This window comes from Populus alba, chromosome 5 (genome assembly GCF_005239225.2).
Source record: "Populus alba chromosome 5, ASM523922v2, whole genome shotgun sequence".
In the NCBI taxonomy this organism is placed as follows: Eukaryota; Viridiplantae; Streptophyta; class Magnoliopsida; order Malpighiales; family Salicaceae; genus Populus; species Populus alba.
This window is the reverse complement of record NC_133288.1, coordinates 21,358,864-21,380,824: the sequence shown is the minus strand read 5'-3', so window position 1 is coordinate 21,380,824 and position 21,961 is coordinate 21,358,864. Positions and strand designations below refer to the sequence as shown.

At 34.4% G+C, this 21,961-nt stretch overlaps 4 protein-coding genes and 1 non-coding gene across 8 annotated transcripts; 3 read left to right on the top strand and 2 right to left on the bottom strand.

The window, feature by feature from the left end:
* Nucleotides 1-651: 651 nt before the first annotated feature.
* On the top strand, nt 652-3,720 carry LOC118062105 (26S proteasome regulatory subunit S10B homolog B). Its single transcript, XM_035075787.2, has 10 exons — nt 652-849; nt 1,126-1,245; nt 1,360-1,496; nt 1,593-1,754; nt 1,914-2,000; nt 2,126-2,212; nt 2,297-2,434; nt 2,951-3,142; nt 3,213-3,311; nt 3,403-3,720. The coding sequence occupies exons 1-10, from the start codon at nt 738-740 to the stop codon at nt 3,475-3,477; spliced, it is 1,209 nt and encodes a 402-aa protein (XP_034931678.1). The 5' UTR covers nt 652-737; the 3' UTR covers nt 3,478-3,720.
* LOC118062106 (uncharacterized) lies at nt 3,698-5,979 on the bottom strand. Of its 2 annotated transcripts, XM_035075788.2 has the most exons (5): nt 5,162-5,975; nt 4,912-5,052; nt 4,201-4,320; nt 3,951-4,046; nt 3,698-3,837 (listed from the first exon to the last, which is right to left on the bottom strand). In XM_035075788.2, the coding sequence occupies exons 1-5, from the start codon at nt 5,405-5,407 to the stop codon at nt 3,715-3,717; spliced, it is 726 nt and encodes a 241-aa protein (XP_034931679.1). In that variant the 5' UTR covers nt 5,408-5,975; the 3' UTR covers nt 3,698-3,714. The 2 variants fall into 2 exon arrangements, with proteins under 2 accessions (XP_034931679.1, XP_073265457.1); XM_073409356.1 differs by lacking the exon at nt 4,201-4,320 and having other exon boundaries at nt 5,162-5,979.
* Nucleotides 5,980-6,808: 829 nt separating this feature from the next.
* TRNAL-CAA (transfer RNA leucine (anticodon CAA)) lies at nt 6,809-6,892 on the top strand. The gene has a single exon. It is a non-coding gene; the product is annotated as a tRNA-Leu (tRNA).
* A 1,859-nt stretch (nt 6,893-8,751) lies between these two features.
* On the bottom strand, nt 8,752-12,358 carry LOC118062107 (uncharacterized). 3 transcript variants are annotated; one of them, XM_073409353.1, is made up of 6 exons: nt 12,207-12,358; nt 11,641-11,691; nt 11,131-11,557; nt 10,358-10,389; nt 9,299-10,264; nt 8,752-9,162 (listed from the first exon to the last, which is right to left on the bottom strand). In XM_073409353.1, the coding sequence occupies exons 3-5, from the start codon at nt 11,465-11,467 to the stop codon at nt 9,314-9,316; spliced, it is 1,320 nt and encodes a 439-aa protein (XP_073265454.1). In that variant the 5' UTR covers nt 11,468-11,557; nt 11,641-11,691; nt 12,207-12,358; the 3' UTR covers nt 8,752-9,162; nt 9,299-9,313. The 3 variants fall into 3 exon arrangements, with proteins under 3 accessions (XP_073265454.1, XP_034931681.1, XP_073265455.1); XM_035075790.2 differs by having other exon boundaries at nt 11,137-11,557; XM_073409354.1 differs by lacking the exon at nt 12,207-12,358 and adding an exon at nt 12,097-12,162.
* A 2,279-nt stretch (nt 12,359-14,637) lies between these two features.
* LOC118062108 (protein TIC 20-I, chloroplastic) lies at nt 14,638-16,856 on the top strand. The gene is made up of 3 exons (XM_035075791.2): nt 14,638-14,782; nt 15,557-15,744; nt 15,979-16,856. The coding sequence occupies exons 2-3, from the start codon at nt 15,567-15,569 to the stop codon at nt 16,614-16,616; spliced, it is 816 nt and encodes a 271-aa protein (XP_034931682.1). The 5' UTR covers nt 14,638-14,782; nt 15,557-15,566; the 3' UTR covers nt 16,617-16,856.
* Nucleotides 16,857-21,961: the final 5,105 nt, after the last annotated feature.

Genomic DNA, 21,961 nt, shown 5'->3' with positions numbered 1-21,961 from the left:
GGAATCTGATTTCTTTCATGAATTGAAGCGTTGCAACCTGCAATAGATGCTACCTAGTGCTGTTTTAATTATTATTTTTTTGAGTAAATTCAATTCCTAGTTTTTCTTTTCGAGATAAAAATTAGTTTTTTTTCGTTGGTGATTGAGTTTATAACCTCTTCATTAGCTCTTAATTATAGTTATAAAATTTGATTTAGCTTGACAACTCAATTTAATGATTTAAATTCTAACTTGTAAATTGTTTTATTTAAAACTAGAATTTTTTTTTTATCAAAATAATATGTTTTCATTTAAAAAAACAAAATCACATCATTTTATTTTCTAAAAATCTTGAAACAAAATTGTTAACTTAAATTTTGAGTCGTTTTTGTATAATTATGCTTCTAATTAAAAGCATGAATTGAAAAGGGGATTTCAAATAAAGTTTAACCTCCCTCTTTACTTTTTTTTTATTAAATTTATTTTCTACATAAATACATTTACCTATTCTTAATTTGCTTTAAAAAAAGAAAAAGAAATAAAGAAACAATAAAGTTGGGCTGGGTCGCCTGTGAGTCCAGCCCCGTCTACTGGTTGAGCAGACTGCAACGACGTCGTTTGGCTGCTGAATAGCAAGGATACGGAAAATTAAATTAAAAAGAAAGAAGTGACCCCGGCTTCAAGTCAGCTGCGGTGGTTCCCTTCCTCGATAAAAGAGAACGTTCCTATCTGACGTCCATTACCAAGAAGAAGAAAAAATGGCAACCATAAACAACGACGGAGAAGACGTAGCACGACGTCGCAATGCAGAGGCGGAGTACCGCAAAAAGCTACTCCACCACAAAGAGCTCGAATCCAGAGTTCGATCTGGTCAGACGACATTCACTCTTTAATCATTTAAACTTCAAATCATTTCTTTAATTACTTAATCGAAGATCTAATCTGATTTTTTAATTGCCCCCCTTTTCGTCTCATATATCTTATTATTAATTACCAAATTTAGGATTTTATTATTGTTTTCTATCAAATTTGCCTGTAGAAATTCAGATTAAAAATTGACTTTTTGTAGATTTAGGATCAAGTCGCGAGTTAATAATAGTATGGGTAACGTGTGAAAATGTTGGTTTTGGGATTATGTTAATGCAGCGAGGGAGAATTTGAAAGCTGCAAAGAAAGAATTTAACAAAACCGAAGATGATTTGAAGTCTCTTCAAAGTGTTGGTCAGATTATAGGAGAAGTTCTTCGACCCCTTGACAACGAACGCTGTACGTTTGCCGCCTCAATCTTCTTTTGCTTGCTGTGTATATTTATAATTGGTTGCATCATGTGCCCGATAATGCCAGTCTTGATTGCCTTTTTTTTTTTTTTTAATTTGTTAGTGATTGTGAAAGCTAGCAGTGGACCTCGGTATGTGGTAGGCTGCCGTAGTAAAGTGGATAAGGAAAAACTGACTTCAGGAACCAGAGTGGTTCTTGATATGACTACGCTTACGATTATGCGTGCTCTTCCGCGTGAAGTAAGTCATTGTGGCTTCTTCAGAACACAGTTTAATGCCAGATTTCGTAGTGTGTCGTGAATGGTGTCCGATGTTGTGTGTGTTTTGGGCTGACAGGTTGATCCAGTTGTTTATAACATGCTGCACGAAGATCCTGGTAATGTGAGTTACTCGGCTGTTGGTGGTTTATCTGATCAGATTAGGGAATTAAGGGAATCCATTGAGTTACCTCTGATGAACCCTGAGCTTTTCCTTAGGGTGGGGATTAAACCTCCCAAGGTGATCATGCTACTCTTTTCCTTTTCTGCTCTACTTTCCTTTACTGCTCGAGTCAGTAAAAACTGGGATGTGGTAAAATAAAGCTATTGGCAGTATTATGCCCTGTGTGAATAAGCTAGATTAATTTCTATCTCATATTTCTTACCCTTTTTGTTTCAGGGTGTCCTTCTTTATGGACCTCCTGGTACTGGGAAGACATTGTTGGCTAGGGCTATTGCGAGCAACATAGATGCCAACTTTTTGAAGGTCAGATCCTGTTACCTAGCTTTTACATGCTCGCGCACACACACAAAGATGTGTGTGTGTGTGTGTTGTATTGCTTGGAGTTGGCTGTCTGTGGTTAACATGCTGTACTTTTAAAATGGATTAAGGTTGTTTCAAGTGCCATCATTGACAAATACATAGGAGAAAGTGCTAGGTTGATACGAGAAATGTTTGGATATGCACGTGATCACCAAGTAAGAGTCTTAGTTTCGTGAATTTGTTTTATTCTGACTAATTTATAACTCCATTAAATATACAAATTGCTTTTGTTTCTCAAGCCCTGCATCATTTTCATGGATGAGATCGATGCAATTGGTGGACGCCGTTTTAGTGAGGGAACAAGTGCTGATCGTGAAATCCAAAGAACATTGATGGAGTTGCTTAACCAACTTGATGGATTTGATCAGCTTGGGAAGGTAAATTTGGTTAATAATCTGATTCAACTTTGCATTTTGACACTAAACTGAAACTTTCCTTTGGGAGGTTTTTGTGGAATGATAGGCGGGGTTTTTTTTTTTTAATTATTATTTACAAATACATATAATGGGTTTGCTTGGGATCTTCTACATCTTGCACTTCTTTCGTATCCTGTCTGGTTTGGTAAACTCTTGTTGTAAGCTTGTTATTGTTGAGGAAGTGAGTGGATATCACCATTGGGTTTGCATGTGACTAGGCCATTGCAGCATCCAATTCATATGACCCTTAATAATCGCTCTAATTCCCTGTTGAAATTTGTGGGCCTTGTAGTTTCAAAATAAATTTCTTGTAAATGTAAGTGTTAGCAGCTATCTATATCTGTACCATATCCCTGCTATCCACATCTTTACCAGTTACTTTCATGTAATAGTTATCTATATACATGTTTAGATGTTTAAGTCATACAATTAATGAATCAATTAGGGGGGAAATGAGTAATCAATTGTATGTTGTAGGTTAAAATGATAATGGCAACAAACCGCCCTGATGTTCTCGACCCTGCACTTCTTCGTCCGGGAAGATTAGACAGAAAGATAGAGATTCCACTACCAAATGAACAGTCAAGAATGGAAATCCTAAAGATCCATGCTGCTGGAATTGCCAAGCATGGAGATATAGATTATGAGGCTGTTGTGAAACTTGCAGAGGTGAGTTAGCGGTGGCTTGGTTGTTTTGTACATTGACTGTTCATTTAAATGATTGTTGTGATTATATCAGGGTTTCAATGGAGCTGATCTTCGTAATGTTTGCACGGAAGCCGGGATGTCAGCAATCCGTGCAGAACGTGATTATGTCATCCATGAAGATTTTATGAAGGTAAATTTTTTAGTGTTTAAAAAATGTGTTCTTGTGCATGGATTTGTCCAATTTATGTGCTCAGTTTCATATTGGTCGAAATTTACTGCAGGCTGTACGGAAGCTTAATGAAGCAAAGAAACTCGAGTCTAGCGCACATTATAATGCTGATTTTGGCAAAGACTGATTCATTCTTTCCTTACAGGCCATGGATTTTTATTTGACATGATATCTTCTCACAATGCCAAATTTCTTCAATTACATCTTGTCTCTTATATTGGTTTTGAACTTCACCCGACAAGTTTACATGGTTATTTGAGATGATATTGTAATTTGAATGACTAAGCCGTCGCAGATTTAGAAATTCCATCACCTCTAGATGGTTGTGGGTTTACTTTGTTATACAAAATCATTGAACTTTATTTTACAACTTTTCAGTGTAGACAAGGTTTTTAGATGCAGTCCTTTTGGTTAGCTTGTAGTTCATCATCCTGGCAATCTTGAAGAACCAGTAAGCACTAACCAGCTGTAATCCCACTGCCATTGCCTAAACAACCATTAATGTGATTTTAAGCATCGATAATGACGAACATAATATGTTATGTATTCATTCAGTCCGACAAAAAGAAGTGAAAACATAGAAGTATTGTCCTTTGGTACCTTGATAACGAGAGGATTGTCGGCTGTAAGAGTCACCCAAGTAAGGTAAGGCCCAAAAACCATTCTTGCAAACGAGAATACAACTGCAAATGAGATCTGTGCAGCATTGCAACACCAATCAAGATTTTTAATTATATTGTCTGTGGATATTAAAGAATTATCAAGTCCTTCTAACAGCTGATATGAGATTAAGATATACAGAAGAAGTCACCAGCCACAGCTGAAAATCGAGACTTAAAGAGTAGCTTACATCAGCAGCCAAATTAAGGTCAGTGTCCCTGTAACCAAGCTCCTTGAGAAGTTCTCTCAGGTGAAGGAAAGGGCTAGAGATCTCTGTTATGCATAGGGCTGCAATCAATTCTGATCCACACTATACACAAGGACCCAAAACACGAGGGAAAAGATAGAGAATAAAAGCTCTTAACAAAAATAAGATTTTTAAAGCTTAGAGAAGTGCTCAGGATGGAAATCTGTATCGTCTCAAGAGCAGAAAAACACAGTTAGAGTTCTAAGTTTCATGGCAGTAACAAGAAGGTTAGTTTATCATCTCAAGTACTATAACTAATCAAAAACACAAGAGGGAAAAGATAGAGATTAAAAGCTCTAACAAAAATAAGATTTTTAAAGCTTAGAGAAGTGCCAAGGATGGAAATCTGTATCGTCTCAAGAGCAGAAAAACACAGTTGGGGTTCTAAGTTTCATGGCAGTAACAAGAAGGTTAGTTTATCATCTTAAGTACTATAACTAATCAAAAACACAAGAGGGAAAAGATAGAGATTAAAAGCTCTAACAAAAATAAGATTTTTAAAGCTTAGAGAAGTGCCAAGGATGGAAATCTGTATCGTCTCAAGCGCAGAAAAACACAGTTAGGGTTCTAAGTTTCATGGCAGTAACAAGAAAGTTAGTTTATCATCTTAAGTACTATAACTAATCAAAAACATTCGAGGGAGAAGATGAGTACCTTCCCATAGGCAAGGCCTGCTCCTATTCCAACAATGCTAACCAAATGGTGTATTGTGTTGTCAATGGTGACTCGCTTGTCGAATTGACAGCATATCAGATCATAAATGAGATAAGAAAGGGAAACTGCCAGGGTTTGCATCTGCCCAGTTTCAGAGCATCAACAAGAATATCAAAAGTATTCTTGAATGGAGCAAAAGAAAAAATCTCAACAGCCCATATTTTGAAAGTAAAATAACTGCATTAATTACCTGACTGTGTGAAGGTCTCGAAGCCAGAGGACAAACTGGGCATGTCCAGTCTTCAACAGAGAGAGAAGCAAGTGTGAAAGCTACAGTTGCATGGACCGTAGAAACAAGGCGATTGCAGAATTCAAAAGATCGCTTTGGCAAGAACTTTCTAAAGAGATGAAATGCTGTTGTCCATGAAATGATTCCCAATGTGATTATTCTTAAAATACGCTCTTCCATTTGCTGTCCCTCTTTCTTTTCTATCATGAATCGCTCAAAAACAACGCAGGATAGTTCACAACCTACTCTTTGTAAACAGAAGCTGGTCAAAGATAAGAGAAAGAAGACGGAACTGAACAGTTCGGCAAAGCTAAATGAAGTAGAGGACAGGTAGCAAATTTATCACAACCTAACTGCACTATATCAGTGTTCAAGGACTTTCAGAGAGTAAATTATTATCATTATTGAGTTGATCAATAATTAAATTGTGACGATGTGTAGATGGGTTGATGACAGTTAACATTGATATCTACTTAGGTATTTATGCCATTGCTTGCCAGAATAATCAGTGAGTTGCCATTGCGTGTGTGGATCCAGGGCGGATTCACGGTTAACTTAGTTTACCAAATGATGTTGATGATGGTTTGGCTTTTTTTATTTTTTTTTTATTAATATGGATGTTTGGACAGCTTGAATAATTTTACAAGTTTTAAAAACTTCTAGTAATTATTATATTAGCAATTTTAAAAGTCAAACTCGAAACTTTAGGGGAAAGTAAACCATTACCTACTAGATGGTTTGCTGTCTTGGCTTTTGAGAGAAGAGGCCAAGACATTAACCATAAAACGTAGCCTATTTCACCATTAAAACCTCAGTTTGAGGAAGGTTCTTGTCCTTTTGAAACAAAGTAGAGAAAACTGTTTCCTATTTGTGGATCTGTGGATAGTAATGAAACGCGTATGTATCGCGTTTGCCACGTTCGGCTTGGAACGGGAAGTTGGTGAACGAATTAATCAAGGTTGGGCAGTGGATAGGTGGGCAACCTGATATTTAATATATCATGTTATTTAGCTGTCCTGCTAGTTTATACGCGTCTGTATCTAAATTCTTTTTTATCGCGATAAAAAATATTTAAATTGTAGAGAATTAATCAAGGGTTAATTTCCAATATATATGCGTATGAAGAGAGAACTAGGAGTGAATTCTTCGTCCAATGGAAAACCCATTTCAGTGCAGTTCATGAAGTTTCTGAACCATGCACAGATGCTGATATCCAAGACTGAAAGGAGAACAGAACAGGTTTACTGTGCGTGAGAAAGCATCTTTGCTTCTCTCGCAGCTGCATTAACTCATGTTCTGTGTAGATAATGAGTGAATAGCATTCATGGAACGAACATGGTCCAATCAGTGGCAAAGAACGTTTGAGTTTTGGATTGAAACATGAACTCCTGCCCCCTAATCTCTTGTGGAAAAGAATAAATCCATCTCTCAAGCTGTTCTTCATTGCGAAAAAGCTGGCTCCGCCTCTTCTGTCTTCAGGTTGTGGAACAGTGGAACGAAGAATTGTTGCAGAATCAATTTTGTTCGAAGCAAAATTGAACAGGAGCTGCAGGTTCGTAATTTAGAAATATTAATCTAAATAATAATAGATCCAAGTAAACATCGAAGGTCAGGATGGCCGAGTGGTCTAAGGCGCCAGACTCAAGTTCTGGTCCTCGTGAGAGGGCGTGGGTTCAAATCCCACTTCTGACATTTCTTTAAATTGTTTATTATTTTCCTGAAAAAAATGCAAAATTTCTCCTCCGCGTGGCTTCATAATTATTTGTCTTTGATTAGGGCTTACATGTAGCAGAATCTACCTAATCTAATGTTGGAGGATTATTAGTTAAGTATTGTCTTTAAAACTGAAATTAATGGACAAGATTTTGTCACTTTAAAGTGAAATATAAGGAATATGAATCCAATAACAATGAGGAAATAATTCTTCAAATAAAATATCATATAAAAACTCGAATTCAAAATTTATTATAGGAATAATCTTCTTCTAATATGCCTTAAAAAAAAGATTATAACTTTTTAGAAATGAACTTATAAAATAAAAATAATTAGAATTTTAATTCAAATAAAAAAATATATCAACTCGAAAATAAAACTAAAACCCTAAAATTAACTTATGAAAAAATAACAAAACTGATAAATCAATATTTTTTAAATTTAATTTGGATGTATTCTTAAACTGGATATGTAGAAACCTTATAATTAAATTTGAGTATGATTCAATATTAAAATTATAAATTATAAATTTTTCCATTAAAATAAATAGTTTAGCGTGATCATATATATGTTAACATATTCATATAGTACAAATACATATTTGCTAGTCTATTCAGGTAGTAAGTAAAATAGTTTAGGTTCATATCCAATTTATAATAAGAATCTCCTGCATTGGAGTTTCTTAACTTGAGAAACCAATTAAGCGTGCTATTTGTTAGATTTTCTTATGAAATTCTTATTTATTTATTTCCAAGAATTATTTATTTATTTTTCATTTACATTGTAATATTTTATTTATCTTGAGAAGATAAAAAAATATGTTAATCTTTTTATTGATTTTCTTATTAATTTATGATTTTTTTTTATTTTTTCTATATGATTTTTTTTTTGTTTTTAAAAGTCAAAGAAATCCTTTAGAAAAAGATAAGTTTCATGTAAAAAAAAATATAAAATCTCAAACAAATCAAATCAAAACTTTCATGAAAATTTAAGTTAAAAAAACCATATCTATGAAAAAAATACACAAATTGAAATCACGTTCCATCTATAATTTTATCCTTCATTGATGAAGTAAAAAAAATAAACACTTCTTTTTAAGATTTACAAAAATAAAAAGCACTTTTTCTATGATAAATAAACAAACAGTTAGCTAAAGATCTTAAAATCAAGAAAAAAATGATAACATGAATTAAAAAATAACAAAAAATCATTTTATTATTTTCTCTTTTATTTAAAAACTCCAAAATTTAAAAAAAAAAAAGATTTTAAAATACTAAACTAATTATTCTCAGTCATGTAGACGCGTGTCACACTTCGAATATTATACATCATCAACTTAACCATTTATTTTAGATTAAGAAACTCGAGCGCATATAATACACACACACACACATGGAAATTTTTGAAGGGAAGGTCAAGCAGACAATTTCTCGCTACTTTCAAGGATTTGTATGCATAAATTTTTTAAACGCCTGTGAGTGTGAATTTGTGTTGACTTAGTTTAAAAATTATTCGTTGCATTACTTTCTCTTTACTTTTTGAAGAATGTGTCCTAAATTGCAAAATGTCACGGGTGAAAAACATCTTGGGCAACTCGTTTCCATCATTTCCAAATTGATAGTCCCCTTTACATTTCATTGCTGGGAGGAGCATTGCTTTCATGGATCTCTTATTGACCGTTTGAGAACACAATTAAACCCACATTTTTTATATAAAAAAAATATTTTTTTTAAATTATTTTTTATATATATTTATTTTTAATTATTTTAATATATTTCCAAATAAAAAATACTTTAAAAAAACATCAGATACTACAATTCTAAACACCCCATGGCTAATTTTGTGCAGCAACTTCACATAATAGAACTCACATACCAGAGGCATGGCTATAGGTCCAAGAGTGGGATAAATATCCATCTTACATGAGAAACTATCTTAGCATTGATTGATGGAATATGAAAGTGCAGAAAATTATCAAAATTCAGTCTAGCCCATGGATAGCAAAATCAAGGGCTTCAGAGATCAGATGGGATGATCCTAGACTACATCTGTAAATGGATTATCTGAATCCTATTTTCCTGTTTCTTTTTCAGAAAACTAGAGCCGAAGAGAGGACGAGTGAGGGACAATGACTGTTGAATAGGCAAGACAAGGATTTGAATAGAACGAATGTGCTCAAGGCCTGAGTTCAATCACAGCCTTTTCCTTCAATCATACAGGATTGTCACCTCTCCAGCATTTCCAGTAAACTGGGAAAAGGAAAGAATATAAGTTGAATAAACAGGAAATAGAAAACCGTGCTTGTTAACAAACATAGACTGTGTTATAGAAGAAACCTACGACATACTAGCATGGCAACTGAAAAAATGAGATAAAAATTTTCACCTTAAACTAGTCAAGTCAATCTTTGCGATGTCTTGCCCAAAACCCTTTTTTCTCTGAAAGGGTTCTACTCCATTTGGACCTAAATGAAAAGTGTCGTCTCAAGAATGGCTTCAAGGAGGAGCTTGCTACACTAGAACTGGGATCCATCTTTGCAGCTTCTCTGTCTTGTATGGCATTCTTCTGTTGATAAAAATCATCAGAATCACTATCATGGTAACTATCAATGACTCGGTTTCTTGATATCTTAAGGCTTTTTGCTTTTAATTCTGCTTCTGTCTTTAAAGCTTTTTTGGACATCTTCAAGACTTGCTTCTCTCCGCCCTCGCATATTGGGCATGCAGGATCATACTTGTCAACCTCCGGTGTTGTGGCCTCCAAGCACTCTGCATGGTATACATGACCACATACCAGCATAGCAACCACTGGGAACTCATGGGTGCCAGCAATTCTCTGGCTACTCCACACAGATTTCTCAGTCAAGAACTTTGAACAAGCTCCGCAAGCTTGCGGATCTAAGGAGGGAGAATATGAGAACCTACTGCTACATCCACTTATTTTTCCAAAGCCAGCGCCAAAGTGCTCACTGTCAAAAGACCACCTCCCTCTTTGTGAAGAGGCCACAAGCTCAGAAAAGGTTCTCATGGACCACCCATCTGAAGATCCACCATGGGATTCCACTGCTAAGTCATGGCTGCAAGTGGAGAGCACAAATGATGACCTTCCTTCAGACAAAGAATAGTTATTTGGTGATTTTAATCCCAGGATTCGACTATCAGAAATCTGTCTTAATAACCGGTGCCCAGGTGAGCGACGAGCCCGTCTCGATGGGGTTGAGTTGGGAGGAAGTGGATGGCCACAAGTCGGTAAAGGATCAGCAGTAGGTGTTGAAAATGATGACTGTACAGAATAAGCAATCTTTGGTAATGGCAAGTCTGCAATATCAGGTGATTCTGCCAAGCTCTTCACCTGAAATATATTTAAAACATCAAGCAATCAGCAAGAATACACAAACAAAAGCCTCCTCAAACAAATTTTGCATCTCAACCGGTTCAAACTCACTTCCATAGGGTAATTGCTTTCCATGGATAGATCTGCATCAAGAAAAGGAAAGTGTAAAGCAAAACATCCCAAAGGCAAGCAGGAAAGGAATACTGTCCAAAAAACTGAGGGACTTGCAGCAATGTGCAAGATAACAGAAGTAAGCAAGTAGAGGACACTCCATCACAGCATCACTGTAACTGAAGTCCTCTAAACTGCAAGCAGCAGGTGGCCTCTGCCAATCCAGGGATGAATTGAAAGTTTAGGTGCCCTACTTGTAAGATATCAATGTACCAGGAAAAAAAAAAAACAGAATGAGAGTTTACATGGACTAGAAACTTGATTTTGAAATCAGCTAACGAGAATGCTGTGAAAGTGCTACAGAGCAATTAGGAGCAAAGTAAATGTTTGATGAGATGAGAAACCATAAATGTCAGAAGTACATTGTGAAGATCAATATCTAAAACTTGAATAAGATGCAAATAGCTTGCTAGCATGTTAAAAATGATGACATGATTTGCAAGCAAGACATGGAGTGTATAAATTTTCCACTTTTTGACATACTTGACTATCTCTGGCGGACTCTTTTCCTTCTCTATGGATAGAAGGAAGTGCTTAAGAATTCTCGATACTATTGCTTGGTGAATGGAATAAGACACTTATTTCTGTTCAAATGAAAGAACACGTGGATTTCTGAAAGAATTTAGAATGGATTACAATGGAAATTCAGTTTTGCAAAAGAATTTACTTTCACATTAAAGAAGATTAAAACAAACAAAGACAAAATTGCAAACCTCTACCTGAAGGTTGAGTTGTCAAATTTACACCCATTCCTTCATGAACCGGCGATTTCAAAGATATAGGTGTTCCAAAGCTCCCAGGTGGGCTTAACCCATCTGAAAGATTACCTCTGTCAGAACCTAAAGTCCCCTTCATCTCCACGCTAACATCTCTGCTGACTCCACGAGACATTTGATACGAGGAGTCCTCAATTTCACCAGCCACACGCCTTCTGTTGTCCCAACGAAAACTCAATGTTGGAGAACATCCGGCATTCCCATGCAATGCTCGACATCCAGTCCTGGTGGGAAAATCATTATCTCTTGCAGCTACACAACAAGCTGCTCCCATGTTCACTCAAGTATTGCAGGGACTATCTAAATCCACAGAAAAAGCAAACAGCGAGTAGAAGCTTGAAGCAGAAAAGAAACACTCCAATTCCTGTTAAAAATATAAGTACACATCATCAGCATCTACTAATCCCGAAGCAATTCAAAAGCAGAAATAAATAATCAAATACCAACCTCAAACCATGTCTCGACGCGGAGAGCTATGCTACCATACCATCTACCTTCCTGAATAAAAACATGTCGGAACATAAATTTCTTAAAATCTAACATTCAAATGTGCAACTTATAACCCACTTCACCGACAGCAATCATCGACTAAAAACATATTTTGTCCAGAAAGACAAATGAAGGGTTCTTTTTCTTGCATTTATTAAATTAAATCTCTAAATCCAACACTTCGAGATCCATTAAGCATGTTAATCAATTCAACACAACCAAATATTCACCAAACACATCAATCTCCGATTAATCCGCAAGCCAGAAAAATTCCATCATTATTTGGGGAAAATAAGGTAAAAAAAAACACATTGTGCAAGAAAGCAGGAACATGGATTAAATGTAAAAAAGAGAAGATAATAAAATAAATAATAAAATATCAACTCCTTTAATCAGAAACTTAAATAAACAAACCTAATAATCCACGAAAAAATTGAAACTAGGGTTTATGAACTCTTTTGTTTCAGAAGAAAAATCCCTAAATCAAAAAACAAGGCTAAATAGTTACAGGAAGGAATTCTAACCGAAAGTTATCGATGCAGAAAAAGCTTCGTCGTTTTCTCCTCCACAGTGTCGGTCAGGTGAGAGGGAGAGTGACGAGGGAAAAAGAGAATGGAAAAAAAGGGTGAAAAAAGAAAATGGTATAGGATTTATAAGACACTATGTATTAACTATATATTTAATTAACTTAACGGCGTTAGATAGTGCTCTCCTGCGTGAAATGCTTGGATTCGTGCTTTCTGGCATTCCAGACATCTGTATTTTTTTAATTTTTTTAAGTTTTGAAAATTGAAAGGTTAATATAAAAAATAAATTCAATAAAATATTGTTTTAATATATTTTTAAATAAAAAATAATATCTACCACGCTAGCACGACGGCAAGAGGCGACTAACGGTGTTAAAATGGAAATGATGTGTGAGTGTGACTGAATAATTATCGAAGGCCGTATGGGGAATTGTGCCACATCTGATGTTTTTGCTTTTTTTGTGTGTGTTATCTTCACTTTTTGTGTGGTTACTTATGGAGGGCGAAACAGTAAATATAAAAAAAGAGAGACTGCTGTGCTTTTGCTTTCTTCTTGACCACGCCGAGTGCGCACTACGTGTCCTCGTCTCTTTTCCTTTTAGTTTCCCTTGCCTTTATGGAAAGACAGTGTTCAACTTTCTTTTCATTCACATGTAATTTCACTGATATTGAGAATAATTTACAGAATCGTTATAAATTTTATGAGATATTGCAGGCATCAGATTTCTTCTATCAGGGGAAAAAAGGGCTTGACATTTGTTGTTTTAATTATTTTTCTTTAAGACAACCTTCCAATGAATTTTCAAACTTCTCTAAATTATATAAAAATAATAAAAATAAATTATCAATCCATAGAATTACTGTATTAATATTTTTTTTTATTTTTTTTAAGTGTTGAGATAAGGTTGAATCAGGTCAACTGGATCATTTAAAACTTAATCAAGGTAATTATGTTTTATCGAGTTAATATCTAGCATGATAAAAACTCAACTCGGATTAAATAATAAATTTTGTTTGCTCGAACTAATTTGTGAGGTCAAATCAGATTTTCGAACTATAATTTTATGTTGTTATAGAGAGTATGGATTCATAATATTCTTCATATATGTGATGAAATAAATACTCATTAAAAGAGAGGGGGAGTGTTATAGGAAAGATTTGGACAGGGAGGGAGAGGGGGTGTTGATGCAAAGTACACGAAGAGAGTGTTGATTCTAACAACTTGTAAAGTTGTAATTGAAGCTGAAAGTTCTTTTATTGATCCATTAGTTTGGATTAAGGTGGTCGAGAAGCACATGTACTTGTGCTAGAGAAATAATGGTGAAAGATTTGGGGAGATCCCAGATCGCATCACTGATTAATTTAGCTAATAATGAGGGGAATTAATCTAACTTTTGAGATCATACCCCAGCAGCTTCTGTTTCTTTCTTTTCCTTTTTTTTTTTTAATGAAGCCATTTTTTTATAGTTTGGGATTTCAATTCTGACAAGAACAACGTAAAAACTGGTTAAATCAAGGAGATGTCAACTGTTGCCATTTTCTTACCAGTTTATTCCCTGCGCTAACGAGGGATGAAGCCTCCTTTTTTTCCCCTCTCATTGCAAATAAAGGTAACGGCATTATTATTATTTTTTTTTTCTATAGAGAAATTCTTAATTCTAATAAAAAAATTTATATTCAGTAAGAAAAAATTGAGAATTGTATATTGAATATTGAATTTGAAAGTTGGGATAAGAATGTTATTTAAAAAAAATTAAGGTTAAAAATCTATTTTAATTTAAAATTAAATTTTAAAAGTTTTAATTAGTTTAAATTAATAAAATCAAATTTTATTTTATCAAATTAAATATTAACTCGGTTCAAAAACTTAATTTTTAATATTGTGAAAGATTTATATAAAAATTGCTAATTAAAACTTAATTTTAATTATGTGAAAATACAGTAAAAAAATAAAGTTAAGGTGAAAAAAGAGAGAGAGGTTGAAGCTTATTAAATTGAAAAAAAAAAGATTTAATTAAAAAAAATAGCTTAAATTTAAAAAAAAAAAAAAAAAAAACAGTAAAAAGAATTGAGATGTTTCACTGAATATATTTTTCATCTCAACTTTTTTTAATTGTACTGATAATAATGATAGAACACCATGAAAGACTTTTATGGGTCCATCCCATCTTTCACACTCCTGACATGTTCCCAGCATATTCTTATTTATTAAAAAAATATATATTTTCTCAACACACTGGGCTGGGCTTGATCTACATACAAGGATAGCCACAAAAATAAAGGACCAGAAATTTGCCAAAAACTGCAGTTACTTGTAACAGTCGCGTGGGCTTATCAGATAAATGGTCCGATCCAAGATGAAGGCCTTGGCCCAAAAAATTAGGAGTAATCCGGTTAATGGATAAATAAACACTTACCATTATTGGATCATTACAATTTACAACCGGCAAATAAATTAACTCTTCTGCTGCTTCACGAAGGATAAGACAGGCAACGATGAAACGAACAAGGGACAGCAACAAATCCTACTGACACCGCAGCTCTATTTCAAGTAGTTCAAATTTCAACCCAAGGTAAAAGATTTTCTCTAAAATCTAACTCCTTACCCTCCCTATATTAGCTCAAATAGCGTGCTTTGAAATTATATATATATATATATATAGTTTTAGTGACTACTGGAAATGGAAAAAAAAACATAATAATTGCTTGGATTTTGAGGAATTGAGAAATGGTGCAAGGGATATTAAAGAAATGGTTTTTTTTATTAATCGTTTCTCATTTTTGTTAGATTAAAGTTTTGTAATTTCTCTATTATTTTAGCTGGGATTTTGTTTTTCAATATTGTTTCTTTGTTGAAGAAGTGGACATGTTTATTAATTAACTGTAATGTAGTTTGTTTTTGTAATTTGAAACGCTCTCTATCTGTTTGATGGTATGTCAATGTGTTGTTCTAATTATTGGGACAAGGGGAGAATGATCTTGTCGAGGTTTAGGAACTTATTTTATGTGTTTTGATGAGTTGATTATGAGGGTAACTTTTTTATAAAGGGGCAGATTGGTTACTTTGGGGGGGGGGGGGGCTATATGTTTTGCTTTAGACTGCTCATTGCTCTAAATGTTCTTGATTTTTTTTTGAAAATAATTGATCATGCTTTCTCTAATACAATTGAATCTTGCAGGACCTTAAAAGGTTATAACATTAAATTTTGTAGCGGAAAGGTTCTGAAAATTGGAGGATTTATCTTTATTTTGTCACCTAGATTCTGTAGCTATGTTTGATGGCGTAGTGTATGGATGACATTTTGTTTCTTTTTCTAAGTTCTATTGTCACTGCTGTATTCAACCAGGTACCCAGTGATGCTTCTGAATGACTGCACCATGCCCTCTGGGTCTGGTTTTACTAACACCAGAGCATGTAAAACTATGCCTGGTATTGTGGTTTCGGCAAGTCCTTGCACAACTGCCAGGGCTGCATTGTTGAACAGCAGGGCTTCATTGGGACGACAATTGGACTCTAAATCCTGGTCATCTAGAGGTATGTTTATGTAATCTTTCTGAATTTTTTTCATCGTGTGTTTTTTGAAGGAAAGGGAGAAGGGGGACTGGAGTTGGATTTTGTCAAGGCGACAATTTGTGGTAACTTTTGACCAAGTAGACATATGAGAAATCTCACCTTAATTAAACAAGTTTTCAACATTACTCTGCTCATTTTGACTGCATCTCAAAAATCTGTTTTATTTGTACTGATTTTGTACTTTTTACATGGTAGGTTTGCCTTCTTTGCTTCTTTCAGCTGCATCAATGCCTCTCTTAAGTGGAGATTATGGTAGATTTTCACACAATATTCCCACATATCCTCGGCAGCGCAGATCCTATTCATGCCCTCGAGCATCAAAAGATGTCCCATACAGTTATCGCTTTCCTCCAATGACCAAGAAGCCAGGATGGTGGTGGAGGACTTTAGCATGCCTGCCCTATTTGATGCCTCTTCATGAAACATGGATGTATGCTGAGACGGCATATCATCTACATCCCTTCCTTGAAGACTTTGAATTTTTGACCTACCCATTCCTTGGAGCCATTGGGAGGTTACCAAGCTGGTTCTTGATGGCATATTTCTTTGTTGCATATCTTGGAGTAGTGAGGAGGAAGGAGTGGCCTCACTTTTTCAGATTTCATGTGGTAATGGGCATGCTATTGGAGATTGCTCTCCAGGTTATAGGTACAGTGAGCCGATGGATGCCACTTGCTGTTTATTGGGGTAAACTGGGCATGCACTTCTGGACAGCCGTGGCGTTCGCTTATCTTTTTACAGTCCTAGAGTGCATACGCTGTGCTCTTGCCGGTATGTATGCTGATGTCCCTTTCGCCTGTGATGCGGCATACATTCAAATCCCTTATGATTAAGTTGGAAAAGCTTGAGAACAGAAATGTGTACTCTCCTCCCCTTTCGCTTTTTTTCTCTATATACTTTTTGAATCAAAAGCTTTTCGAGCAGAAATAGACCAGTTTATCTGAGACAACCTTGTATAAATGCTGTGATCGGATTACTTGGTTTTGTGCAGAGCAGGATTCACAGACAAAGGGCCGTTACCCTTTCTTGTTAGTTGTATGAATTTATTTTATAGATTTTGAACGTTGATAACATCTTCCTCACTCATCCCAATCCTTCTACATAAATCACTGCCTGTGGATTAGCTCAGTGGTCATAGCAACCCTGGAATGCTACTAACTTGATACCAAGGATATATTTGATTCGCATAAAATATTTTACAAATAAATAAAATATTTTTCAATGTTTGCCTTGAAAAATATTTTTACATGAAATATTTTACATGTAAATATTTTTTAATGATAGTGGTGGTGAGATGGTGAAGATGATCGTGAAGGAGGAGGTGGTGATGACATGATGGTGGTGGTGGAAATGGTGGAGGAGGGGGTCATGGCAGTGGTGGTGACATGATAGTGATTGTGAAGGAGGAGGTGATGAGATGTTGGTGATGAAGGAGGTGATCGTCGTGGTGGTTGTGGTGGATGAGGTGGTTGGAGTGATGATTGGTGAGATGGATGTGGTGATTAAAATAGTGGGATGATATTGGTTAATGAATTATTATATATAAAATATTTTACTTAAAATATACTGTAAAGTATTTTATATGGACGGTTAAATATTCTTCAAGAAACCAAAACAGATTGAAGGCCATAAGCAATGCTCATTTTAGCGCATAGCTTTGGCATGACTCAATTTTTTTCTGGGAAATCTCCATTTTCGCTTGATGGCTGATGCCCCATTGCTTGAACCCGACAATCTTGAGCATAGTATCAATTTGGTGACCACCAGGATCAAATTGATGGAAGAATATAAGGCAATTATTGTAGCCAAATCATCCATTGTCCCGGAAAACCCAAATCCGGGTGTTGGGCCCTCTTGCTTTCCATGAACACACCATTTGTTTCCCGTGACAAATCATTTTTTTTCTTTCATTCTTCATTACTTTTCTTTAAGCATTTTTATACTTATTTTCTCCGAACATCATATCTATGGACAGAAGAAGGTACGGGCTAAGCGGATAGGAGGAAATTATTGTTTCAATCAAATACAAGTCCTGCCAAGGACTTGGCCATTTTGCATGATTGGACCATGCATGAGCCTCAAATCACTCTCATTCTCAGGCGTCACATTTTGTAACAGGAGTCTATCAAACCAATAACCCAAACAGGAAATGCAAGTGGGCACAGTCCACTGTCCAATAATACAGAGAGTATGGCCGACTTAGGCAGTGTTCTTCGACAAGGGAAGCCGACTTCCGGTGTCTCTGATTTGAGCTGACGATTCACAACCTACTATGATTTGGATCGATTGGCGAGGTTCTTCTTTGCACTGAAATCATTTTGATTATTCTATGGCATTTATGGGCGCGCGCATGTCATTGTGATCTCACATCATTCTGGATATTGCCTTTCACGCTGCAGGCCATTTCATAAAGCAAAAGCTTAATTAAATAGAGGAAGTGTTTGGCTCAGCCAGTCGTTCGTCTTTGGCATGCCCACAAGTGAAAAGAGCGAGTAATTCTGTTTGCATAATTCAAATAATATGTGCTGGTTTTAAATACGATTCAAATTTTATGCTTTGCCATGTTTACATCTCTTTTTTTTTGTTATTTTCATTAAGGTTATGTTTGGATCCGTTGTGCTTTAAATTAAACATGTTTATTCTAATTTTTAGAAACATAAAATACCTATAATTAAAAACATTAATTTGATATCTCTAAAATAAAAAAATAATTTAAAAAGCACTTTAAAAATATTGGGCTGGTAATACCAAACACACCCTTAGCACTTCTTGTGTGTATTTGTTTTTTACACTATTGTTTTGGATTTGAATCTAATTAAAGAACGTGAAAAGGAGACTTTATATGAATATATTTTAAACGTTGATGACTTTTCTAAAACAATTAGAAATAAACTGATTGAATTTGGTACCAAAAAAATGATTTTAAAATACCATAGCCATTAAAAAAACTCAAAGTAAGTACAACTTGGCCATTAAAAAAAAAAAAACCCTCAACCTCAGTCTCTTGCAACTTGCAAGTATCATCGCCCCAACTTTTGCTCACAGCATAAAGCCGTTTAAAACTAGTGCCTCCCCACTAATCTAGAAGACAAGGAAAACGACGTCGACTGCTCATGCTCAGGCCAGGCCCTCGCTAGTGGCTGCCCTGCATGCCCACATGCTTTCATTAATCACTTCCTAAATATATTTTAACTCATTTTCTATCCATTTCTTTACCTATCATGCAATCAAAGGGCAAAACGTCGAAAGGCTTGACAGATGAATTCATCATCCTCTGCTTCCTGATAGTGATTTTTTCTCATACAAAAAAACCATTTGTCCACCTAAAGCCACCCACTTCCTCGATCGCCCCATCTTTTTAGAATCTCTTGAGCTTTGGTTTTACTCCATTGATGCATAATTTGTTCCTTTTTACCACCGGAGAAAAAAAAAATCTAAATCAAAGAACATCTTTATCATTGAGGCTTGTGTTTGGTATTGTGCTTTCTAAAAATGATATATAATTGAAAATTTATTAAAAACCATAGAGAATAACCTTGAAGGTATAGATTTAATGTGTTTTTAAATAAAAATCAACTTGAAAAGCACTTTTAAAAGCATGTTTCAATGCAAAAACAAATACTCAATAAATTAAATTTGTTTTTTCTATTTACATCCAGTTTCTTTTCAGCATCATCCAAGACAAAATAGTATTAAAAATCTGGATGTTGGAACAAAACTTATAGTGAGTAGCAGGATCTAAATCTCATTTCTTACTTAAAGAACTCATCTGTGGACAAGTAGTATAAGGTGAGGCCTAAGTGTTCATAAATTCTTGCCTCAATGTTTACGGGTTACGACACTAAAGTCCAAGCCTCTTGTTAAAAGTAGCTTGAAGACTCAAATTTATTTATTTATTTATTTATTATACAACATAAAATTTAGATAAGTGCAATAACATCTCACAGGTCACAAGCAAGACTTCTGCCATGAACTGATTAAAGAGATATGCCGCCGCCCTAAGCTGGACTTGAACGAACGGTAAGCATTAAGCAACACTGTTTTCTTTAATCTGTATTGTCTTTGTATATAAAGAACTTCTGTGGCTAGGACTTGGACAAGCTGTGCTAAAGAAAAGAATCTCAATATAATAAGAGGATTGGTTGAACGTGCTTGCAGTGGCTTTGACAGCCACAATGAGCTTCACTTTTTTTTTTTTATTATTATTATTAATATAATATCTATTTAGCTTATATACACCTTAATTAATTTTATAAATCATAATAATTATATAAATCTTTATCATCCAAATAACTTTAAACTTATATCTATTAGAAAAAAATTCAATACCAGTTAAACTACTCTTAATTAGCATCTCTTTTCACACTCGTCATGTCTCTTGGTGGCTAAATTCGGTGGTATGCATTTTCCTCTTTTTCTTTTTTATTCATGATTTGACATTGATTTGCATAGTCCACCATTTCACACTCCTTTTTTTTAACATTGCAAACAAGCTCCTCGACGCCATCCACCGATTAGTAGTTAGTATAATAGCGGTTCGTATTGAAATCAAATCCAAAAGTAAAAAGAGGAAGAAATTGTCAACGTGAGGTCCATGAGTGAGCACACATGTGGATGTGGGTTGAAAATATGAGTAGGATTTGAATGTGGAATGTCCTCACATCCTCATGGACTCATTTACCACTTGAATATTGCTCAAGGTGTTTATTTCGTACCCTTTTAGTTTTGCATTTAGCATTGAACGAAGGTGTTATAATAGTGGTTACTGTTTGAAAACATAAAAATATAATAAATTATAGTTTTTGTTTTAATTAATATTTCAAGAGAGAGTTTTTCAATGAGATAAATAAAATATGTCAAGTTTTTTTCTACAATTTCTCTTCGATTCCGTGCACAAGTTATTGGTTAGTTAATAAAATAAATTAATTTTATTTTGATGAATTATAATTGTTTTTAGTATGTAAAAGGGCTTTTGAAAAAAATATTTTGTTTTGCTTTAAATTATTATTTTTTTGTATTTTTAAATTGTTTTGATGTCCTAATATAAAAATATAATATTATATATATAAAAATATATATATATATATATATGAGAAATAATTACATCAAATGTGCTCTATGCATTGCATTACAGCAAAATTTCACTACGTCACTATTACAGCGGTACTTGCAACTTTGGAATTCAAACATGCAATCACATGTCAAACGTCCCTTAATCGAAATACATTGAACCAATTTATTGAAGACAAATATCTCTTGACAAGATAGGGCTCCATGGGGCAACTTATTATTATTATTATTATTTTCTCCTTACTATTTTTTTTCTGTCTTTTATAAAATATTTGAACTTATCAGCATCTGGACAACAGTTTAGTGGGATTGAATTGTTACGGGGTGTTTGGCTGTGAAGACAGAATTTTGCCGATATCCTATATATTTAAAAGGGTTGGAAATCAATTATATGCTGGAATTATTCGTATGGGAATTTGATCCCGTATATGCTCCCTAGCTTCCCTTATTCTAATCGACCATGTATAAAATTCGTATTAATATTTCTGTGTATATGTACGTGTTGACTCTTGAGAGGGTTTGGCATGAATTTCATCTCAAAAATATAATTATATATTCTCTTTTCTTTCCAACAAGGTAAGAAAATACATTTAATTTCTTTTTAAAAAACCAAAACAGAAAAGGAACCATGTGATGGAGAGTCGACACGCATTAAACTTGAACGAAAAGATTGAAAATCTTCGCCACCAAATTAAAACCTATTTGTATTTTAAAAGCTTGTGTGGAATGGAATGAGATAATGATTGTTTTTGAAAATATATTAAAATAATATATATTTTTTTATTTTTTAATATTAATATATTAAAATGATATGAAAACATTAAAAATATTATTTAAAGAAAAAGAATTTTGAATTTTTTTAAAAATAAATTTTTAAAATACAAAAAACAAATAAATTGTAAGTGAATGTTGAAGCATGATTTGCTGTATCAAGTTTAAGCTTTTTAAACAAATGAGCAAGTGGTCGACTTGCTAAGCCAGTTAGCCTAAACGAATTTGGTTTTTGCTTCTGTTTTTTCAAGGCATAGGAGGAGCAATCAGCAGTCTTTAGATGTTTTTCCTTTTTCCATCAAAATGTGCTTGACTTGCTAGTGTTACGTGCAAATAT